The 20,507-nt window shown below is 41.6% G+C and overlaps 1 protein-coding gene and 1 long non-coding RNA gene across 3 annotated transcripts in view; both read right to left on the minus strand.

Annotated features, from left to right (window-relative positions):
- Positions 1-20,507, minus strand: part of ANKH (ANKH inorganic pyrophosphate transport regulator) — a 119,849-nt gene that overhangs the window by 77,797 nt on the left and 21,545 nt on the right. Inside the window, exon 1 of one of the 2 annotated variants that reach the window (XM_042835156.1) lies at positions 19,934-20,152. The exons of the other annotated variant lie outside the window; for it this stretch is intronic. Within the exon in view, the coding sequence (XP_042691090.1) occupies positions 19,934-20,029 (96 nt within the window). The 5' untranslated portion in view covers positions 20,030-20,152. Of the gene's footprint in view, positions 1-19,933; positions 20,153-20,507 lie in introns of those variants that run through there. 2 annotated transcript variants of the gene reach the window in all.
- LOC122169207 lies at positions 1,236-19,584 on the minus strand. Its single transcript, XR_006171531.1, has 2 exons — positions 15,287-19,584; positions 1,236-13,057 (listed from the first exon to the last, which is right to left on the minus strand). It is a non-coding gene; the product is annotated as an uncharacterized LOC122169207 (long non-coding RNA).

A 20,507-nucleotide genomic window follows, 5' to 3' on the forward strand; every position in this document is an offset into this window, starting at 1 on the left:
ACATGAACGCATCTTCTGAGGGTCATCAGAGCATCACTGAGCCCATGGCTCTGAGCCATGGCACAGTAGGTCACTGCCTCTGCCCGCTGCAGCTCAGGACACAGCCTCTGTTCTTTAACCAGAGTATTCCACAGTAGAGTACCTTGTTTCAAAGTGGCACATTTTCTTAATGACTTGAATTTTGGCTAAGGACAGTTCTCAGTATGTCAGTGAAAAGTGGGAGACTGGCTGTCACAAATCATAAAGAGAAACATAAGAGGGAAAAAGAGGGAATGACATTCTTAGCTCACAATGCATGTTTAAAATATCTTATTTTATCTGACTTTTAAAGATCCCTTCTGTTGTCAGATACATCCTCATTCTGCTAGCAATAATCTCCATTCTGTCAGAAACATAAAACTGGCCTAGAGTTCAAAGGGGGAAAAATCTTTACACATATTTCACTTTACTACATATACACAACTGGCTACATTAGCTTCTACCTTATAGTCTGCAACTCAACTTTAGTATTTACATACTAATTGTCATTCATTTTTAAATACTCATTGAATGGGGAGGAACAAATAGAGCACAGTGGCAAATGACAGGCACAGTACAATTCCAGGTACCAAACATGGCAGATGAAGTGATTGTCTCCTGCTCTGCCCTTGTGAGGCACCACCTTCAGTAGTGAGTCCAGGCCAGGGGCTCACAGCACAAGACACACAGAACTGTCAAAGGGGGTCCAGAGGAACAATATGAAGATGATCCGAGGGCTGGATCACCTCTACTCTGACAGGTATTTTATTCACATTTTGTTTTCAATTATACTGACCACATAGTTACGAATTACTGAGGGCTAATACCTATACTGATTCTACAACAACACCCTAGCTCACTGAATGCTACCCAACTGAAGGAAGCAGTGAATAGCTGGCAGTTCAGTGGAATACCAAGTCAGCTTGATATTTAGAGAATTCATTACATATGTTTCCAAAAGAAGCATGACTCAGATACATGTGATCAAGAGCATTTGCATAGAAATTGGAGGCAGGTGTTTGCTAGCAGGCAAAGCACAAACTGTCAAAGCAATGAACTGAGTTGAAAAGGTGGGCCTTTGGCTTACTGCAGAAAAAAGTCTTTTTGACTATGACTGTAACAGTAAATACGGGATTAAAGTTTTAAAGTTCCGGTGCCTAACTATCTTAAAAAAAAAAAAAGAGAGAGAAAAAGAGAACAATTTATACATTCTGTGGTATTTTTTAAATAGAAGATGCTAGATTTTCAGATACTAAAAACCAACAGCCTATATGATCTAGAATGAAACATGGCTTAAACATACAGAATACTGTTACTGAACTATAGCAATGTGTATTTAAAAATAAAAACTGCACTGTTTTCAAAGTCTGCATTCTCCAGATACAAGATACAGTAAGTCAACCAAGACATCATAACGAAATAATCCTCTCCTATGCACAAGAACACTTAATAATTTTTACGTTAAGCTTTGCTTTAGTATCTGTAAATCTGCATGCTCACCACTTAACAGATACTGTAACTCTCTGAAAAAAGCTGAAATACAGACTTGTGAAATGTGGTGAATTGAGTAAATCACTTCAATTGTACAGCAGAGGCATTTTTCTTTCTTTGAATAGGACTGTATATTTGTTCAGGGCTATATCTTATCATCATCAGCAACTTTTTCCATTAAATCTCTTTTTTTCTGAAACACAGTACTGCAACTGATACTGTTTGATCTCTACAGCTCTTGCACAGCCTTTCTGACTTTGAGATGTCTAAGGTTTGTTCACAAGCTGTTACTAAATTTGGCTGAACTAATCCTCTTTTCTGTTTCTGATATTAGTATTATAAATACAACTGAGCCAGTTCCACTGGTAGGCAAAACCAACTTCTTTGGAAGGAGACCCAGCAGCCAGCACATCTTGGAGACCCAGTGACAGCCGATTGTTTCCTGAGAGTGTCTTATTATAGTGATAATTGTTGCTAACCTCCTGCTTTTGTCTATGGCAAAAAAGGACATGGTGACAGCGTTAGTACAAGACAGAGGTATTTTTAAGACAGTAATACAGGTATTTATATATAATACAGGTAAGACAGTTGAAATACAGGTATGTCAACTACCAGTTTCTCTATTCTTTCATCTCCCTTTTTTCTGAAACACTATTAATATGTAATAAGCACTTCGTAATGATTTCAACTCTATACTATCAGAAGTAAATCAAGTAGAACCGTATTATATGAAGAATTACAGTTCCCTGGCTCTTACTACAGCACAAACTTCTGCAAGAAGATGCAGAACTGTTAGAGCCAATGACTTTGATTATACAAGTGAAAATGTAAGGGGAACAGATGACCTAATTCCCTGCAGGTGAAAAATGGTGGACCTTCATCCTAAATCCGCACTGGTCTGACTGGCTAACAGACTGCTGTTTGAAAACTTGCATTTGTTCCTCCCTCCTGATCTTTTCTTTTTTCTTGTCTGAGTAAAGAAAGATTTGCTTATTGGCATATCCCGAGCTGCTGAGTTTTATTCTGCTTTTTACATAATAAGTTCTTTGTCCTGAAAGCAAAGAAATGTGATGACTATAGCTTTTGTTCCAAGATCTGGGCTGAGTTTTGGGCCATTAAGGCTCTTTCCAATTGTAAGATGTCACTCCCTCAGGCTTTCTATGTAATGGGTGATAAAGGAGTTGGAAAGCAAATTTACTGCCTCTCTTTCTTAAAGGCCTTCTTTTTCATCCTTGACAGTGGAAACGAGACCTTTACAGCTGATGCTATTGGGTTTCTCCTGAGTGTCTTATTCTTCAGTGTCATTAAGAAGATAAGTTATCCTTTCTAAAATCTCCTCCTCCTGTTCACTTTCAAGGTCATGTTTTTGCATGGCTTCAATGTTAATGTGCAAGAAGTTCCCACCAAGCGTATGGGAACTCTACAGAATGTTCTGGATGAGGACTGCATTTATTTATCATGGCTCTTGTATTTTTTCTGGGGGTATCGGATATTACAGACAACCACAATTTTCCAGTGAGCCTGTAAGAACTGGAGCTGCTTTTATGTCATGTGATATTCTCCTTCATCCTTTTTCCCAGACCTCTGCTTCTCTGGAAGCTCATCACTGTAGACAATATTCATGTTCATAGAGCAGATTATTTCTGATAATTCCATAGTTTCAGTGGCTGAAACCTCTTTGCACAGGCAGCATAAATTTCTGTTTGCAGATGGTCTTTATTCTGCTTAGTTAACAATGATACAGCAAATTTCTAATTCTCTACCAACAGTGAATTAAAAAGATCACAATCTTTAAAGACCGAAAAAAAAAAACCAAAAACATTTTCTCCAAATTCTAACGAGTTTCCTATGTACCAATAGCTTTTGGGAGCATTGTGCCTCTCTTAATGAGGGGCACATATTCAGGAAAATGCCCAAACTGCACCATTTTTCACATACGTGTAGTCTAGTAATGAAGAATGATCATTAGAGATGGTGAGCACAGCCACACTGTAGAAAGACTTAAACTTCACTGAGTCTAGGGTGTAAACAGTGCAGTAAACAGACCTGCCACTCTATTTGTGGAAGAATTGTCCCCAGTGGGACAGAATATGCACAAGTGAGTGCACTGTAAGGACTCCAGCCGCATTCTGAGACATCCAGAGCTGGGGATGGCTGGAGACAAAGGCTGCTACTTTGTAAAAACCTGCTAAGTGCCAACACTAATTAATCCCAGTGTATTTTGGGGACAGGAATCCTCTCTTAGTTGTACACATCCAGTCCCCTTGCACATAGGCCAGGGCCTACTGCCAGTCCTGCAATACAAATGTTTCTTCACAATCATAAAAGCATGGGATCTGAAAAAAGTCCTTGAGAACAAGAGTGGCAGAAGGATTCACATCCCTGCTTGTATCATGGAAGGCAGACTCAGACAAAACCGTTGCCTTGTCCTCTCCCAGGCTGTTCCTCTTTGGCAGTGCTGAATATGGAGCAGGGGTAGAGAGGCCAGCAGGCTGAAGCAGATACTATGCTCCTGATGCTCTGTCTGTTTGCTTCTCTTCATTGTAAGCAGAGTGCTCAGTCAGCACTCAGACACTCAGAAACACGTGACACAGCTAAAAAGAACACAGAAACACCCTAACCACACACAGTTCCCGTTTACCTCAATCTTGATTCAACCAGATGAGGATGCTATGCTTCTGAGACACAGAAGTAAGCCTCTACTGTCTCTCATTTGCTCTTCTTACAAGACACCTTGTACCATTCACATCATAAAATCATTTTAAAAGCTCATTTTTAATTAACTAGAGTAACATAACTAGAGCTTCTTGGTCACTGCATTTATGCAGACACCAGCATATTTAATACCCTTGTTTCTAAAATGTCACACTTCCGAAGTGAATATACTGCATCATATAGAGCTTGTGATAGATATTTTTCTTGTAACGGCTCATTACTGTAATTGTGGTTGCTATGCTTTCAGAAGGACTAAAGCAGCGTAATTCAAATGGATGGAAATACACAGACTGTGATTTTCAAAGTGCCCTAAGGGAGTTAAGCAATTCTCTCTTAGTGTAGACTGCATGCTTTCCCCTTCAATGTTCTTCAGGCACTTCTGATATTACTAAGAATATGCTATAGCAGCAATGTTTAAAAAGATTTTCAAACCAGAATGCTTGCCTGCTATTTGGGATGCTGGGAGAACACATAAGCGAAGAGAAAATGGGAAGGTATTTCATGTATTAAGATTATCCTAAATCAGGCTCAATGGCAATGACAAAGCAAACACTAAAGCTCGGCTCTGATTTATCATTAGCATGCAAAATAGAAGAAATGAACAGATAAGCTACCCTGTGAGCAGTGATAAAAGGGCATTGCTAAACCCTTGCAAATTTTGTTTAACGTGTTATCTTTGAAAATCCTTCTTTATGAACTTGAATCTCCGTTGTCTTCTCTCATTATATTTTTCCTCATGTGACTGAGCAGCCTCCATCCTCAAGCTCATCTCTCTCCTGTCACCCCCCACCCCCACGCTCATTCTGCTGGAGCATAAAATGAACAGAGCTTCATTTGTTCACCCGTGCCAGCACCAGCAGTAATGTCAGTGCAGCAGAAGCAGCAGCCCTGCCTCCATAGTTCTGGGTGAGGGGACATCTCGTGTTTCCGGGAACCAGGCATCCTAATTCTCTGCTGTACCTCCAGGAGAACGGCTAGTGGTTTTGTGTGGGTCTCTTGTAAGCAATGATTTCTTTTGGAAAAAAAAAACAGTACTTTAGAACTGCTGCATATTCAGTTAGATTTTAAAAATATGCTATAAGAAAAAAAAGCCTTCAAAATTAGGACTTAAACTGAACTAGCAGGTTCTCTTAGATAATGACTACAACAGCATAAGCTAAGGTCAGAGCATCTGATTTCTTGAAACTCCACCAAAAAGGATTCTCTTCTTTTGTATGGATCACATATTAGAGATAGATAGATACATATAAAATGATAGTGGTCTGTACCAAGTTCTTCTTCCTTCTTCCAAGAACATAGGCTTCAGTTCTTTGCTGTGCTCCTGGGACACATGCAACAGAATGGCTTTCATTAACTCAATCTTAAAACCATATAGTTCAGTTTGCCTGTCCCTGATCTGTCCAGAGCCCTCATCCTTTTGGCAGCCTGAAGCCTTCTTCACTTCCAGCATTAAAGTAGTCCCTGTCTGCTAATACTCAAATACTGCTACTCAGCTTGCTCTTGTCTGTGAGTAGGCAAACACCTTACCTTATCTACCTCCAAAAAACAACCTTAATTATGCTCTGATCATCTTCACTGGAATACAGTAATCAAGTTCTTTCAGCTTCTCCTTCCCAGATAAGATAATAAGAAGTGAAGAAACTAATTGTTTGAAGGGTTTTGTTGTGCTGTTTTTTTTTTTCCCCTAATCTTTTGAACAAGCTTCAATTGACCTGCTTTAAGCATGTCCAGCCAGAAGCATGTGCAAAGAAACCCCAGATGAAATCTCAGTTGAGTCATATATTAATATATATATTTTTTATCTCTGTTGGGAGGCAGACCATCAGATAAATCCTCCAAGCTTTCCGATTTTCTCCCCTTTATGTCATCCTTGTGTATTTCATATACTTCTTTCTTTTTCCAGAGAACAGAAGCCCTTTGCAAGTGATATTTCAAACAGTTTGCAGTGCCTCAGTAGGGAAACATCCATTCATTTTCATTAGGAGATGAACCTACTTTGGTAAACACAGAAATCTACAATCCAAATTCTTGGAAGTGCTAGGCAAGCCAAAAAACCTATCCCCTGAAGCTATTATTCCTATAACTTTTTTATTCAGAGTATTTACTGCTTGTTGAATGTTTCTGTTCTTTCCTGCATGCTAGTCAGTTTGTTGCTTCTTTACTGTCCCCAGCTCTTCTGCTTTACTTTTACTTCACTATAAAACTAGAAACGTCATCAGTTTCTGTGAAGTGGGGATATTTTCACTGTCTTAAGATCAATCTTGGCTCAGGACTAGTTTAATTTAGAACAGGTAATGGGTCTGACTCACATCATGCTGTTCGTGTCATTCATCTCCGCTTTGGAACAAGCTTACTAATTTACTTATGACCTGAAAATGTCTGAAATCAAATTATATATAGCATTTTAAAAATATTTATATTGTTAAGAATGATTATAAACATCACCAAATTCCGTCAAGATGAAATTCTGTTGCACAAGTTAACAATGGATACATCTCTTTCTGAAACCTTCCCTTGAACACCTACTTCACAACATCTGGAATGCCTCACACAATATATTCATGACATTTACAAATGACTGAGTTCGACATGCTTCTCCAAGGCTTCCAAAAAGAACTGCTTTTAAAAGAATACACCAAAGAACAGAATGATTCTGTGATCCAAAAGAGGCTTTGGTGAGATTAGTTTCCCTCAGCACTTCAACATCTTTATCTCTGACCTTGCAGGTAAGAAAACATCATCGGTCAGCTACAGCAGGATGAGCAGTCATGTAAGGAATGCAGGCAATGATATTCTCGTCTGTGATCCAGAAATTGGCTTTAAGACTTAGTGAGAGAATAATCACTTTGACCTTTGTGTGCAACATCTTAAAAAAACAGTGAGGAGAGCAAGCATTCACCACATGCCATCAGATGCTAGCACGCAGGAAGAAAAATGTCACTGTTCCCCCTACACATCATCGTGCTGAACAGGAATCTAAAACAAGCAACTGAGGGTGAGGACAAGAGAGAGCCACAGGTCACTGGCAGTGGCAGAGCAGTCACATCTACATCTTGCCAGCACTGCAGCTAGGCAACTTGCCAGCTAGGAGAGAAAGCCTCTGAACAACACTGACCCAGAGCTTACTCAAGCACAGTGGGATGGGAAGGAGAAATAAAGTTAGCCAGACAGCAGGTTTCCTGGCACCACAACTGCATGTTTGCAGGAGTAAGAAGAGACAAGCATGGACTAATTGCTACATAAAGTCCTGTAGCTTTGCAAAGCACACATTCTTAACTTGAAGCCTTGCCGCCTCATATGAGATACATACCAGTGCATGTGCTTAGCTTGGGCCTAAAATCAAAGCACACAGATATCAAAAAGATGTCAAGTGAAGCATTCCTCTTCTGGAGCTGGGCCTCTCATTTATGAGGGGCTTAGCAATGGGAACCTTGCTGTCATTACCACGGTGGCAGTTTGCCTACAAATGCTAAGAGAAAATATTCTGAGGAAAGCCCTTGGAAAAGGCACAGCAAAAGAAAATTAGATTTATGAGATGACAGCAAGTTAGCAGATCCCTGAAGATTACAGACAGCTCTGGAGACAAGAGCGTTAGTCAGTGACGCCACGGAAAGGAGTGGTGGCTGAGGAGCTCAGGAGCTGCCCAGTGTTGGAGCCAGCGAGGCACAGGACCTGATGGTGGACTCAGCTGAAGGCAAACGATGTGACACAGTCACTTTTACATAAACATATGTAAGCAAGTAAAGAGGCCAAAATGTGTACTTGAAGCTTAAACTGATGATGGCAGGTCCTCTTGGATTCAATTTGTCAGGCTGCAGATGGCCGCTTGTGCTTCATTGGTGTGATGCCATGCAGTGGAAGAGAAAAAAAAGGATTGAGTGATATGCAGGGATCCTTATTTTTATATCCTGTTTCTCAATGGGATGTTTTCTTGCTTTCACAAAGGAATCATGAAGAAGGGACAGACACAGTAGACTTGAGGCTTACAGAATCTTATCTAGTCAAAACAGAAAGACGTGTATTTGATACTAAATGTCATGAGACAGAGGCACTACTCCTTACAGAGAGCAAATGAGAGATGCTAAAGCTTGGAGTTGTCTTTGAAACTAAATCCTAGAAGTTGCTCTAATAACCTCTTGCAAAATGGCTACTAATCTTTCTTTCTTTGTAATCATTCAAGCTGTTTGTGTATCACTCCCCCCTACCCTGTGTCAACAGCAAAGTGTTTAGAGTCCCTAATGCTAAGAGCCTGTTAAGACTAAAAAAACCTTAAAACACTCTTTATTCTTCCAGCTGTAGACATGTATAGGTGATTTACTTATTTCTTGCCATTCAGCTCATACTCAAGAGTTCTTAAGAGGTAAGGCAAACTCTTCTGATACCACTATTGATACATAATGGTTTCTTTTGGGGGTGAAGCTACTATAATTATCTGTACTTAAAAAAGATCAGGGATAGTAGTGAGTCATGATTTTCTTTCCATATATTTCTACAGTTCAAAGCAGATTATCCTTTATCACCCGTTGGACTTGTATTGCTTAACATTCTCCTCTGTAGTGGTCATAGAGAAGCCAACTGCTTTCTTGTTAATCTAAGTTTATCCTGGTTTTGTTCGCTTTAGACTTAGAGCGGAATGAGGGAGGAAAAAATGTCTGTTATTCAGCAAGACATCAGTCATGAAAGTATGGCCCCACAGCCACATGGTATGTAAATATCTTAGTTTTTCTTCTGAGGTGAAAAGCTCTTGTGACTTGAGATAGGCCTTAGTTGCACACTTGTGGGATGTCCTGGTACTGCTAAAGCAAAAGTTGCCAGGCTTTTTCCTTTCCTGCAGATTCCTCCTTAATCTAGAACCTTCTTTAACCACTTGCCCCATTTCCACCTTTAAATCAGTAGATACATTCAACACAGAAGAACCCACATTTGCAGATTACCACAAGCCTGAGTGAACCCTCACAAATATGCAGCTTAACATACATTCTCTTCACTAAGTTCAGAGGCAAGGATTGTGCCTTTGCTAGCTAAGATGTCTTTGGCAATACAACTGCTCATAAGGAGGCTGGAGATTGCAGGTGACAAAAAAGGGACGCTGTGAATTGGAGAAGCTAGCTCACAGCTGCCTTTCTGGAGAGTGATTCAAAGCTCACCAATAGGTCAACCCTAGAATATAAGAAAGTGTCAAGCAGGCTACCTGCCGTGTTTCCTCATAAATTTATTGAAGGGAGAAATGTTGGCCTCTGAACAGTATCAGCAAGAAAAAAAAACAACCAACAACACTTCTTATAACAAATCCAGAAGGCCTTGCTGAAAAAAGCTCTTCCAAAGATGATTACAATGCTGGAGCATGTCCTAACCAGTAGACCGTTGACTGTATCTCAGAAAGCTCATATAAGAACAAGCCGGCGAATGCTGAAAGGTCGTCATGCTTTCATGCTTTGAAATAAAAAGCTCTGAAGCAAAATGTCTGCCCACAAGTATATAAAGAACAGTGGTGCCGTGAGCAGGAGTGCTTCTAGGTTATATTTCAAGAAGATGAGATTCATGTAGAAAATCAATTATTCAAAAATAAAGCCACACTTGCACATGCAACCAGAACTGTAGCATGTAACCAGAGGTGTCTCAAACTACAGAAGACAGTCATGCACACATGAAAATACCTAGATAGTTCCACATGCAGCTTTTGTCCTTTCTGTAGCCACCTTGTCGCACATGCAAAGTAGTGAGTAATCAGCACAATACTTAGTACCACTCAGTGAACCATTTTTCTGTAAATGTATTCTCTTTTCATGCTCACTCTATGTGCATGTTTATGCACATTTATCTTTTGTATTAGAGAAGCAATTGAGAAATGTATTTACCTGGAGCAAACAGAAGGGTTTTTGTGGATCTTAAAAATGTTTTATGGTTTAAACTTCCTTTCTCTTCTAAAGCAAATGCTTCAGACTGCGAAACCGTCATGACTGGACATAAATAGGGGCAAGCTGATCATGCTGCCATAGTAGACTTGTGGCTACATGTTATCAATCATTTTGTACTATTGAAGAGCAGACTAAAATTGACAGAAACATCTCTGTGACAAAAAACTGAGGTTATTTTAATGGGCTTCAAAAAAAGTATGAGCAAGAGATAAGAGATTAAAGTTTGATAGCGAAGATGATCCATACACTGAGAAGGGAAGATTTATTCCCTACCAACTGTGGGGCAGCCTACAGACAGTGCACGGGTGCTAGTGAATGAGGGAACGAGGGAAACCAGCTGTCTTCCCAAGCTCATCCCATGTTTATCAGGTTCTTCCTGCTATCACTGGCAGCAGGTTTGAACTCCTCTCCGTAAGCAGCTTCTTGGTCGGTGGATTGCAATTAACTCAAGTGTTCCAAGTCATTTCCAGAATGCTAGAGTGGATGAGGAAGTGAGGTGGTTTGATGAAGTAAATTACAAAAGCTAATAACAGGGCAAGGACCAAATGACTGTCTGAGACTATCAGGATGTGATCCCTCAAGGAAGGCAAGAGTTTGAATGGGATGAAAACAAGGAGAGATGTGCTTGCCCACACATCCCTTCCAGAGGCTGAGACTAGAACAAGGGATCTGAGCCCTGCCTTCCCTTTGCTGCCAGTAAATTACCTGGGAAATCCATGTGCACATCCATGATGCCCTTCCCTGCCCAAGTCAGATATTGGTAGCTACTTGTGAGCAGATTGGATGCCTGTGTAACTAAACTGTTTCAGTACCCAACAGACAACAAGGCAAAGCAAATGAACCACAGTAGTGAACTGAAAAGACTACTGTGTGGAAAGGACATGTATTTTATGTCATCACAGTAACCAAAACACCCTTTGTGTCTGCTGAGTGTCTTCTCAAGGCAGCTATCTCTTTTAAAGAGATAGAGACGCTGTTATTAAGAGACGCTCTGCAAACCTCCATTGTAAAATGAGAGGTAAGATCTCTCTTTTTCCACACTGAGGAAATTCCAACACTCAATTTCCTTCACACTAGAAGGCTCCTTGGATCCTGAGAACCTCAAATTGTTTGCATTCTTTTCCCCAGCTCTGCCCCCAAGACTCTAGAGTTGCATATTGCTTGCTCAGGTAGCAAAGAATACGCTGTTCCACTGCACACTTCTAAAATGAACATGAAAGGGACTTCACAATACTTAATTAAGTACATAACTGATTTCCTAACAAGCCATCTCAGTACACTGAACTTGGGAATTGTTGTGTTAAAAACAGAATATTATCATGTAAGAAAATTGTATCATAATCACAAAAGCCAAAGTGATTGAAATTAATATCAGAAATACCAAACCTCTGAGTCCTTGTACAAAGTAAAGTCCATGTTAACTGTCCTTAACTACACTGCCCTTCTAGATTGCACTGATCTTTTTTGAGAAGTTCATAGATTCCCAGTTGCTTGACTCTCTCACCAGAGAGAGTGGTCTTCAGGTTTGATTTATCATGTACAGTATGTTACATCGATCACAATATTTGCTTTCAGCAATTCACTGAATTTGAGCCTATGTAAAATGTCACCAACATCTAATGCCATCTAAAGCCTAGCACTATTCATGCCAACATATTTTAGAACTAAATAACGTATGAGCTGGAACAACTACTGCATTTTACTTGGAAAAATTATCTGGAAACCTTTCTGGTCTAAATTATGTTTAATTGCTTCAACCTCTCTTATTGCTCTGGGACATGTTCTCCTCTGAAGCACTGACCTAGCTAACACTGTTTCTTCTCCACCATAATCACACTGCAGTTCACAGAACTGCAGACAGCTATCAAGTTCTTTTTTTTTTTTCCAAGCTATAAATATTTCATTTCTATAATATTTCTCCTTACGTAACGGACATTTTATTCCCTGTTAACAGAACTGAAAATGTAAAGTGTCTTCCTGCCCTGTAATACTATAATACTGTTAACTACTTATTTTCTCTTCAAATGTGCTAAACACTTTTTAATTGGTGACAGAGGGAATGGTAATGCTGGACTTGTGCAAGCCTGTCTTGCATCTGCAGAACTACAGTTTCAGATCAAAGGCTCCCAACTTCTTGGAGCATATTGGTATGGCACAGCAGTGAAAATCTTCGTAACAGGCAGGGAGCTGCCTGAGGCCTGCCTCAGTTCAGCTCACCTTACCTTCCATGGCTAGAGAGCAGCAGCTGCCATTCACAGAAACAGAGGTTATAAAATTAAGACACTGGTCCCTGATTTGCAGCAGAATGAAAGAAGGGCGAACACAGTGAGACTACAATGCAAATACAGAAATGATCTAATAAAATACAAACATAAATCCTATATTTTTGGGGAAGTAAATGTCAAATACTGTCACTAAAAACAACAGTGGATGGAGTGAAATTTTGCCCCTTGTGCCTACATACTCTACTTATGTGACTTTATTCAGGAAAAAAAAATGGTCGCAGTTAGGGTGTTGTGTTTGACATATGGCCCACAAAACCTGAACTGTACTAAAAAAAACTATGTACAAGACATCAGAGGCAGGTAACTGAGAAAAATGTAAACATTAATGCGCCATCCAACTTGTATGGATGTTCTTTCTGCATCTCCACTGGAAGCTTTTCAGAGCAGTAAAATTGAAAAAGGTTGGAAACAACGGCCATAGCAATTCAACTGCAAAGCAAAAGAGCTCTCTAGAGCGAGTCATTTGAAATTAAGTTGTGCGTTACAGTTTATTCTTGCCAGTTCCAACAATGTAGTCAAAACACTTCCCACACTAAAAGCTGGACCCTTGTCGAGCCACCAACAAGAAATGGTGCCATATCAGCAAAGCAAACTGGGCATGCCATCACCCCTTCTCCAGCAGTAATACTCCTGCCAAACAAGAAACAGTGAATTACTCGCATAATATTGGAGAAAATAATTAAATATTATTTCATTCCATTCTAACACTATGTTTTATTTTTAGCAAACTGTTGTTTACTCTCCAGTATTTGTCCTTTGTCTTTTCCAGTATGCTCTTGAAATGGGTATGGAAATAAACTGCGTTCACAAATAGCAATGCTGTACTTCAGCATTCCTTGAAACCAAAGGCTTGTTTACACCTTGAATTAATTTGTAGTTAACATTTTATGCAGGCACTTTTATTTTACTGTATATCAGAAAGGAACTAATCAAGAAAAACTGCACATGCAAACAAACTTTAATGTAGGGTAACAAGGCTCTGTGCAAAATCTTCCACAGCAGTGATATCACAGAGCAAACAGAAGGTGGAGAACTGCAGAGCTCTGCTGTTTCAGGAGCAGAAGTTCATGGGCCATTCAGGTCTCTTGTTCCCATGGCCATTCTTTTTAATTCTCAAGCTAATGGTTATGGAATGGCTATTGGAAGAGGCAGCAGCAGCCTATACCATAGCTACAGGAACATGTCAGTAGAAGATGAAGCAAGCAGAAAAAAATATAATCTGCTAGTGTGCTTTCATATTAATGTCCCTGCTTCTCCCTCCCCAAAATCCACAGCATTCCATGTACTGAAAGGACGAGGTACCAATACCTAGTTAGATTAATTCATTGAAATCTAAGGTCATCACAAATTTTCCTTTTCTCTTTTGTACAAATGCATGTTCTGACATGCCATTTAAACTGGAATTGAGCTTAGCAGTAATATATGCTATTTAAGAACATCACAGATTTCTCAAAGTAGCTACAAAGCAAAATCTGTTTGGAATTGCTCAGTTTTATGCATGGAGGTTTCTGCATGAGTTGGCAGCTATATTTACATTTTCTATTTATACAGCAACTTACATCCATGTTTTACAAACATGAAGGAATAAACTTTGTAACTGCCTTGTGAAACACAACTCTATTTTGGAACTGACAAGACTCACACAAAGAAAGGGATAAATGCCTTGTCTAGGATCAAGTCAATTAATAGTTAGAATCTATACTTTCAGAGCTGGAGCCTAGCATCTGTGCCTTCTTTGCATATAGAAGCAGTCACTTATCTTCAAATAGTCATAAGACTGGTCATGCCATTCAAGGTTTTGTACACATCCAAGTTATCCATGTAGCAGCAAAGTGAGCAAAGATTAAAAATAAATGAGTTCAGATCAAATTAAATGTAAACAGAAATGCTTTTGAGAAAGAAATGAACAAAAGACCTGAAACTATTTGACTCAGAAAAAGAAGTTTTGCTTTTTCTTCTATGATGCAGAGTACGGTGGTTCAAAACCTTTTCGAAACTCAAGTTTTGAAACAATGCTTTAAAATTAGACTTGGGGTATATCTGTTCTTACTGATTCTGTTTTCATCTACTGGACTTCACTGAAGGAAGGGGAAGACTTCAAGTGCCCTGTCCCCCAGCATGCAGCTGGAGTACTTGGCCACAACATGATTCTTCCACAGGGAGGGACTGGGATAAGTCCAGAAAGAGCCCTCTGTCCAAGGGGGACCACTAGGGCAATATAGTAAATACCCCTGCTCTCCCAGCACACCACTTAATCTTCTGGTAGGGAGAATAGCTTCCAACCCACAGACCAAGAAGTTTTATAACAACCTACTGGGCAAATTCTGATTGCGGGGAGGGGAAAGGGGGGGAAACAGTGAGGGTGGAAAGCAAAGAGCTGATCAATCTTGTGAAGGAAGGAGAGGGCTGGATGAAAAAAAAGGTACTGATGGAGCACGCTACAGATCCTACGTCCAGATTAGATATTCTACAGCACAGCAGCACAGAGCACAGCAAGGAATGGGCTCCTCATTCTGAGGATCGTTCTGACAATTTCTAGTAATATCCAAGCAGATCCACAACTCTACATTACCTGTTTATTTTGTGTCATACCTGTTACCAAATGAAAATACATATCAGTTCAGCTGCTGAGAGAATGCATCTTTGTTACAGTTAAGAACAATAATGCACTGCTGAGATTTAGCTTTTGTCTGCTAGCACTTTATTAGATCTTTGACTTCTCCCTGGATCTCACTGTGTGCCACTTGCTGTGAAACTCTAGCAAATGCTCTGTATGACTGGTGTGTCTGGCATTTAATGCCCACTGCAACTAACCACGTAACCATGCAGCCACATAAGCATAATTAATCACTCACGTACTCTCAAGAACTGTCCACAGGGTCTGCAGAACATTTAGCACTGGCCTGAAACCTCCAAGTGCTTTGCAGACAACTGTTTAGCAGCCAGGGCTGTAGGACTCAGGCTGGCATGGAAGATGCGCTTTGCCTAGAAACAGAAAGTCTCTGAAGCATGAGTGTTCAGATCAACATCCTGCAAATCACAACTTTGTGCAGGTTTAGTTTCTGATTCTATACAATGCCTTCAGATAAGACTTAATTTACTAATTTAATTTAAAATTTCTTGTAGTCCATATTAGTTAAAAACAAATCGAGTATTTCCATCATACTCACACTTTGCTAGTGGTAATAGCATACAGTCATCGTCTACACTAATTACAAGACCTTGCTGGGTTCCTTGTTTGTGTGATATTAAAGTCCTGCAAAATTTCATTGAGTCACTGACCTCTGGCAGCAGCAGTAACAGGAGTACTTAGCACTTGCTCAGCACCTTTCATCTTAGAGCACTCCTTATGGTCCTGTGACACAGAAGCAGGCATACGAATACACTTCAAAGCCAGATGAACTGTGGCACAATGAGGTTACGAAACCTGGCCCAAATCCCTCCAAATGCTTGTTCTGAAAGTCCAGACAATAACACTTACCCCAAAATGAGCTTCATAAAGTATTAATCAAAATGTTTAACCCCCTACCAGTTTGCAAATGGCATGGACAGAAGATAAACTCACTAATTCTTTTTGATACATTATTCATGACTTGTTCAGCTTTTCTGGCAACTTTTTTTTTTTTTTTTTTTAAGGAAAAACAAAGAGAAATGCATTTAAATACAAGAAAAAAAGTTTGTTTTTTGAAGAATTATTAGGAAAAAATAAATATATATTAGAATCCAAAATCTCTATCACTTCCTTTATAGTTCACCTGCCTGATCCCAGCTACTGAACTGTGCTCAGTTCCCTGCAGGACACAAACTCTCCTGTGATTTCAGGAGAAATTGGCAGTTGGACTCTGCTTGCCTGGGTTCAGTTTCCAAGTAGCTGCATGCCACTGAACACTATGTCTGCATGCCTAATAGTAGTGTTTGAAAATAAAGTTACCTAGCCAACATCAGTTGAAACTAAAGATTCAGGGCCCAGCTGCATTGTAGTGTAAACGGACAAAGCACCCCTGTTCCAGTAGATAACTAGAAAAAATAAGGGACCACTACAGATAGGTCACTGAGGGTCCAGATACTGCAAAGTATTGCCATCTGCCTGATCTCTCCCATGAGCAGCAGACAGTCACCAGCTGTACTTGCAAACTGTATTTCATCCTGCTGAAGGCTAACAGTGCACTTCTGAGGAAGCCACTTAAATAAACTACACCTCACCTCAACCCCTTGGTAATAGTTCTAATACAATACATAAACTACAAATTAGCCCATCATGGTATACATGAGCAGCTCTGAAAGTGTGTTACATAGAAAACCGACGAGGAAAGCAACAGATTTCTGAATGCACAGGGTTACACCCAGCTATTTGCTGGGTGAGTTGTTTGAGGCTGTGCTCTACTTCCCCACATGGGAGCAGTTGATCTATTTCCTTCCAAGTACACTTTACAACATTTTCCATAGAAGTCAGGAATTGTAGTGCAAATCCTGATCTAAAGCACCCGGTAATAGTGAATCCGGGGATAAGGTTCTAAGAGTGAAACGCTCTTGCCGGCAGAACGAAGGCACTAATCTCTTTTCTGCTGGTGCCAAGCTCTGTCCTGTGCATTTGTGGGTGTACATAAGGATAAGTAAATAAACACATACCTGCACATGCATGCATAAGCACAAACACACTGTTTCTGCAGAAAAGGGAAAATGGTTATTTTCATGAAGGCCTTTCTCTCAGAAGAAAATTTCCTAAAAGATATGTGAATAAATTGTAAGAGAAATGGGTTGCAGAAGGTAATGGAAATGGATCAGAAATGGTTTACTTCACCAATCTGCTGGCAATCTACCCTGTCATACATTAGGATTACTTTTTTTAGTACAAAAAGATACCAGGTATTTGTCTAAGAAGGTTTCACGAGCTGAACAGACGAGGTCAGATGACCAAACTGGAATAGCTCTGTAATACAGCCTTGGCATGAAGTGCTGCTGGACAAGGGTTCCAGGGTCACCAGGAGACTCCTCTCTGGCTACAGTGGTGCTGAGCAAACTGCAGGAGATGAACCTGCCAGCTTTCATGAGCACTGCTCCAGCGCTTTTTACTTCCTACCAACTAAACAAAATTGTCAAAGAAAACATATGGTACAGGACAAGGATGGCAGTCACAAAATACATTCTGCAAGTACTCCGTATACCTTAAAGTTGCAAGAAATCCAGAGACAGCAACATTAACAACTATCTGGCAGCTTCCTACTGATGTTGGCTGTTGAACAAAACTAATCGACACCTAGAAAAGTCCTTCCAGTAATAAAAGACTGACTGTGTTTTGCACTCTTCAGACCCAGGCTAATATTGTTAGGTTTTGTTACAAAGGCTGTAATTTGAATACTTCTTCCAAATACCCTTCCTGCTTGACAAAGCAATGTATGAACACAACATACCAAAAAAGTTTCTGACTTAAGGTATTTTTAAACACCTATCCTCCCTGCTCACGCAATGTACATTCTCTGCCTCATTTTTTGCAGTCATCTCTCACTTCTGATCTCTAGTTCTCCTGTTTCTTTTACAGTACTGTCCAGAGGGGTTCACTTTACTTCGTGATAATTTGACTGCCGTTATCATTCCTAGAAATCTTTTTTATCCGAAGCATACATTCACTGAGGGACATACCGGAGCCCTTTCAGAGCTATCAGTTGGCACATCCATTCATGTGGCTTCCTTTCAGGCCTTTCATTAAGATTATTACAGTTTTGGAGAGCAGAAAGGTGACTGGCTCAAAAAGCCAATGTATTTTCAGCAACACAAGTCCTAATATCCTATGTGTGTTAAAAATAATGCATGTAATACAAGTAAAACTTCAATGGAATTCAATGCAATTACTGTCCTTTTGACAATAAGAGGATTTCTTCTGACCTGGAGTGGCTTGGTCCCTGCCTCAGTTTCCTGATTTCCATGTAGGTAAGCTCTCACTAGGCTGGTACAAAATGCCTCTTTACAGCTCCCACTACTGATCACAGGTTTTCTTCAGCAGTCTCACTACTTGCTAGATTTTTTCCTTTTTAATTAAACACCTATCCAGTCACTCAAAAATAGGTACCCTAACACCTCCAGAAGGCCAGTCTCAACCTATGCCATGGCTATCAAACAAAATCCACTTTCTGAGATGTTTTTGCATGCTGTTGTAAAAGATAGATAAGCTAGATAAGTATCATCCGCATATTAACATCCCTGCTGTGTAACTCATTCCAGATCACACAGAAGAGCTCACTTATACAATTGAGGTCTTTTGTTTGTTATTTTTTCATATTCTAGTTCAGAGCATACCGAAGATAGGATGTTCCTAACAGATTGATGTGGGTTTTGAATGAAGCTGACCTTGTATGAGTTCACTGAATACATGCACCTGTCACATGGCATTTGCTGAACGAACTATTTTCAATTTAACTTCTGTTGTATGTATTTTTGTGGCATAATTATTAGCATTTAAGTCACCATTTCCCTTGCTGCTTCTACCTTTTCTTTTTTTCCCTAAGCATGATTTACAAAAGACTGATTCAGTAGGAAGGTACTCAGTTGTTAGACAAGGATGGAACTGCAATTTTTTCACATCACAGCTTATTTAGATTTAAAGGACTAGGAAGCAAAATGAGATTAAGATAAGCATGATAAACACATGATAACTGTTTTTTCCTACTGTAATATGTGTCCTTTGGTTTTCCTCTTCATAAACAGGTGAAAGTACGCATTAGTTTTCTGGTATCTTTGCTTATGGAGTATGGGAGCAGGCACCTACTCCAGTGACAAACCAAGAGCTCCTGAGTGATCTGGAAAACTGAGTGATCTGGAGCAAGGCGAAAAGCTGTACAGAATGCGATACTTATTGTGGTTGCCCAGTTTAACATCAAGAGCTTACAGCGTTCTGGTTAAAAGGTGGTGTGAGCCCCTGTATCACAGCCGGACACACGGCTGGGGCCTCACCTGTCATAAACACCAAACGGAGAGACCACAGAGCTCTCTGCAGCATGATGCTATGACAGATGAGCATCCTTAATGAAGAGCAAAAGAGCAGAGGACAAGTACGAAAGGTTGTAAGCCGGGATCAGGACATCCCGGGATTCCCCACAGCACTCGGGTATCTGAGCAGGGCTGAGGTGCACGTACCCGCTAGCTGTCTCAAGCAGGGCCGCGGCCAGCAGCACGGTATCACCGGCCCGCAGCCCCGCGGCCACCCCCGGGACGGCCGCCGCACGCCCTCCCTTCGGGACGGCCCCGCGGGGGGACCGCGCCGCTGCAGCAGCGCCGGGCGGTGACGGGGGAAAGAAGCGCAGAGCCCCTCGAACGCATTATGTAATGTCACGTTATATAATCCCGAAATGCACGGGGGAATTAAAAAGTCCTTCCCCGTCAGCCTGAGGTCGGGGCAGCCCCGGTGCTCCCGGGCTGGCGGCAGAAGACGGCGGGGCCCGGCCCGGCTGCGCTTTGCGTCGCGTCCCTGCCCGCTGCGGCCCTGGGGGAGGGCGGGCGGCGGCGCCTTACCTGCTCCCCGAAGTCGATGGCGATGTTGGTGATGCCCAGAGGGACCAGGAAGCGGATGAGGGGCCAGTAGTTAGTGAGCGCTGGAAATTTCACCATAGTCCCAGCTGCGCGGTGGCCCAAAGCACATCTGCCGCCGCGGGAGACCGCGAGGGAGGACGCCGGGACGAAGGATGAAAGGGCAGAGGAGGAGGAGGGCGCTGCGTGTCCGCGTGCGGGAGGACGGGAGCGGCGACGCGGACGCGGACCCCCGGCCGCCGGGGCCGTCGCTCGCTGCTCGGCGCGGCGCGGCCCTGCCGGGTGCTGGCTGGCGGCGGGCGCTGTGCTGCCGCCTCAGCAGGAGACCCGGGAGATCAAGTCCATCACCGCTGCCCTCCTCCCACACAACAATGATCCGCCGCCGCCGCCGCTGCCGCCGCCGGAAAAAAAAAGAGGAGGGACGCGGCCGCCAGCCTCTTCTGCGGGCAGCGCTGCCATCCTCGGGGCGCGGGGGCAAGGGGAAGGGCGCGGAGCGGGCCCCCCCTCGCCCCGCCTGACGCTCGCCGGCGGCAGGGCGACGGCCGCGGCGCCGCTGAGG

Source organism: Centrocercus urophasianus, unplaced genomic scaffold (genome assembly GCF_019232065.1).
Source record: "Centrocercus urophasianus isolate 14NV4802_14NV808 unplaced genomic scaffold, USGS_Curo_1.0 seq_11, whole genome shotgun sequence".
Taxonomy (NCBI): domain Eukaryota; kingdom Metazoa; phylum Chordata; class Aves; order Galliformes; family Phasianidae; genus Centrocercus; species Centrocercus urophasianus.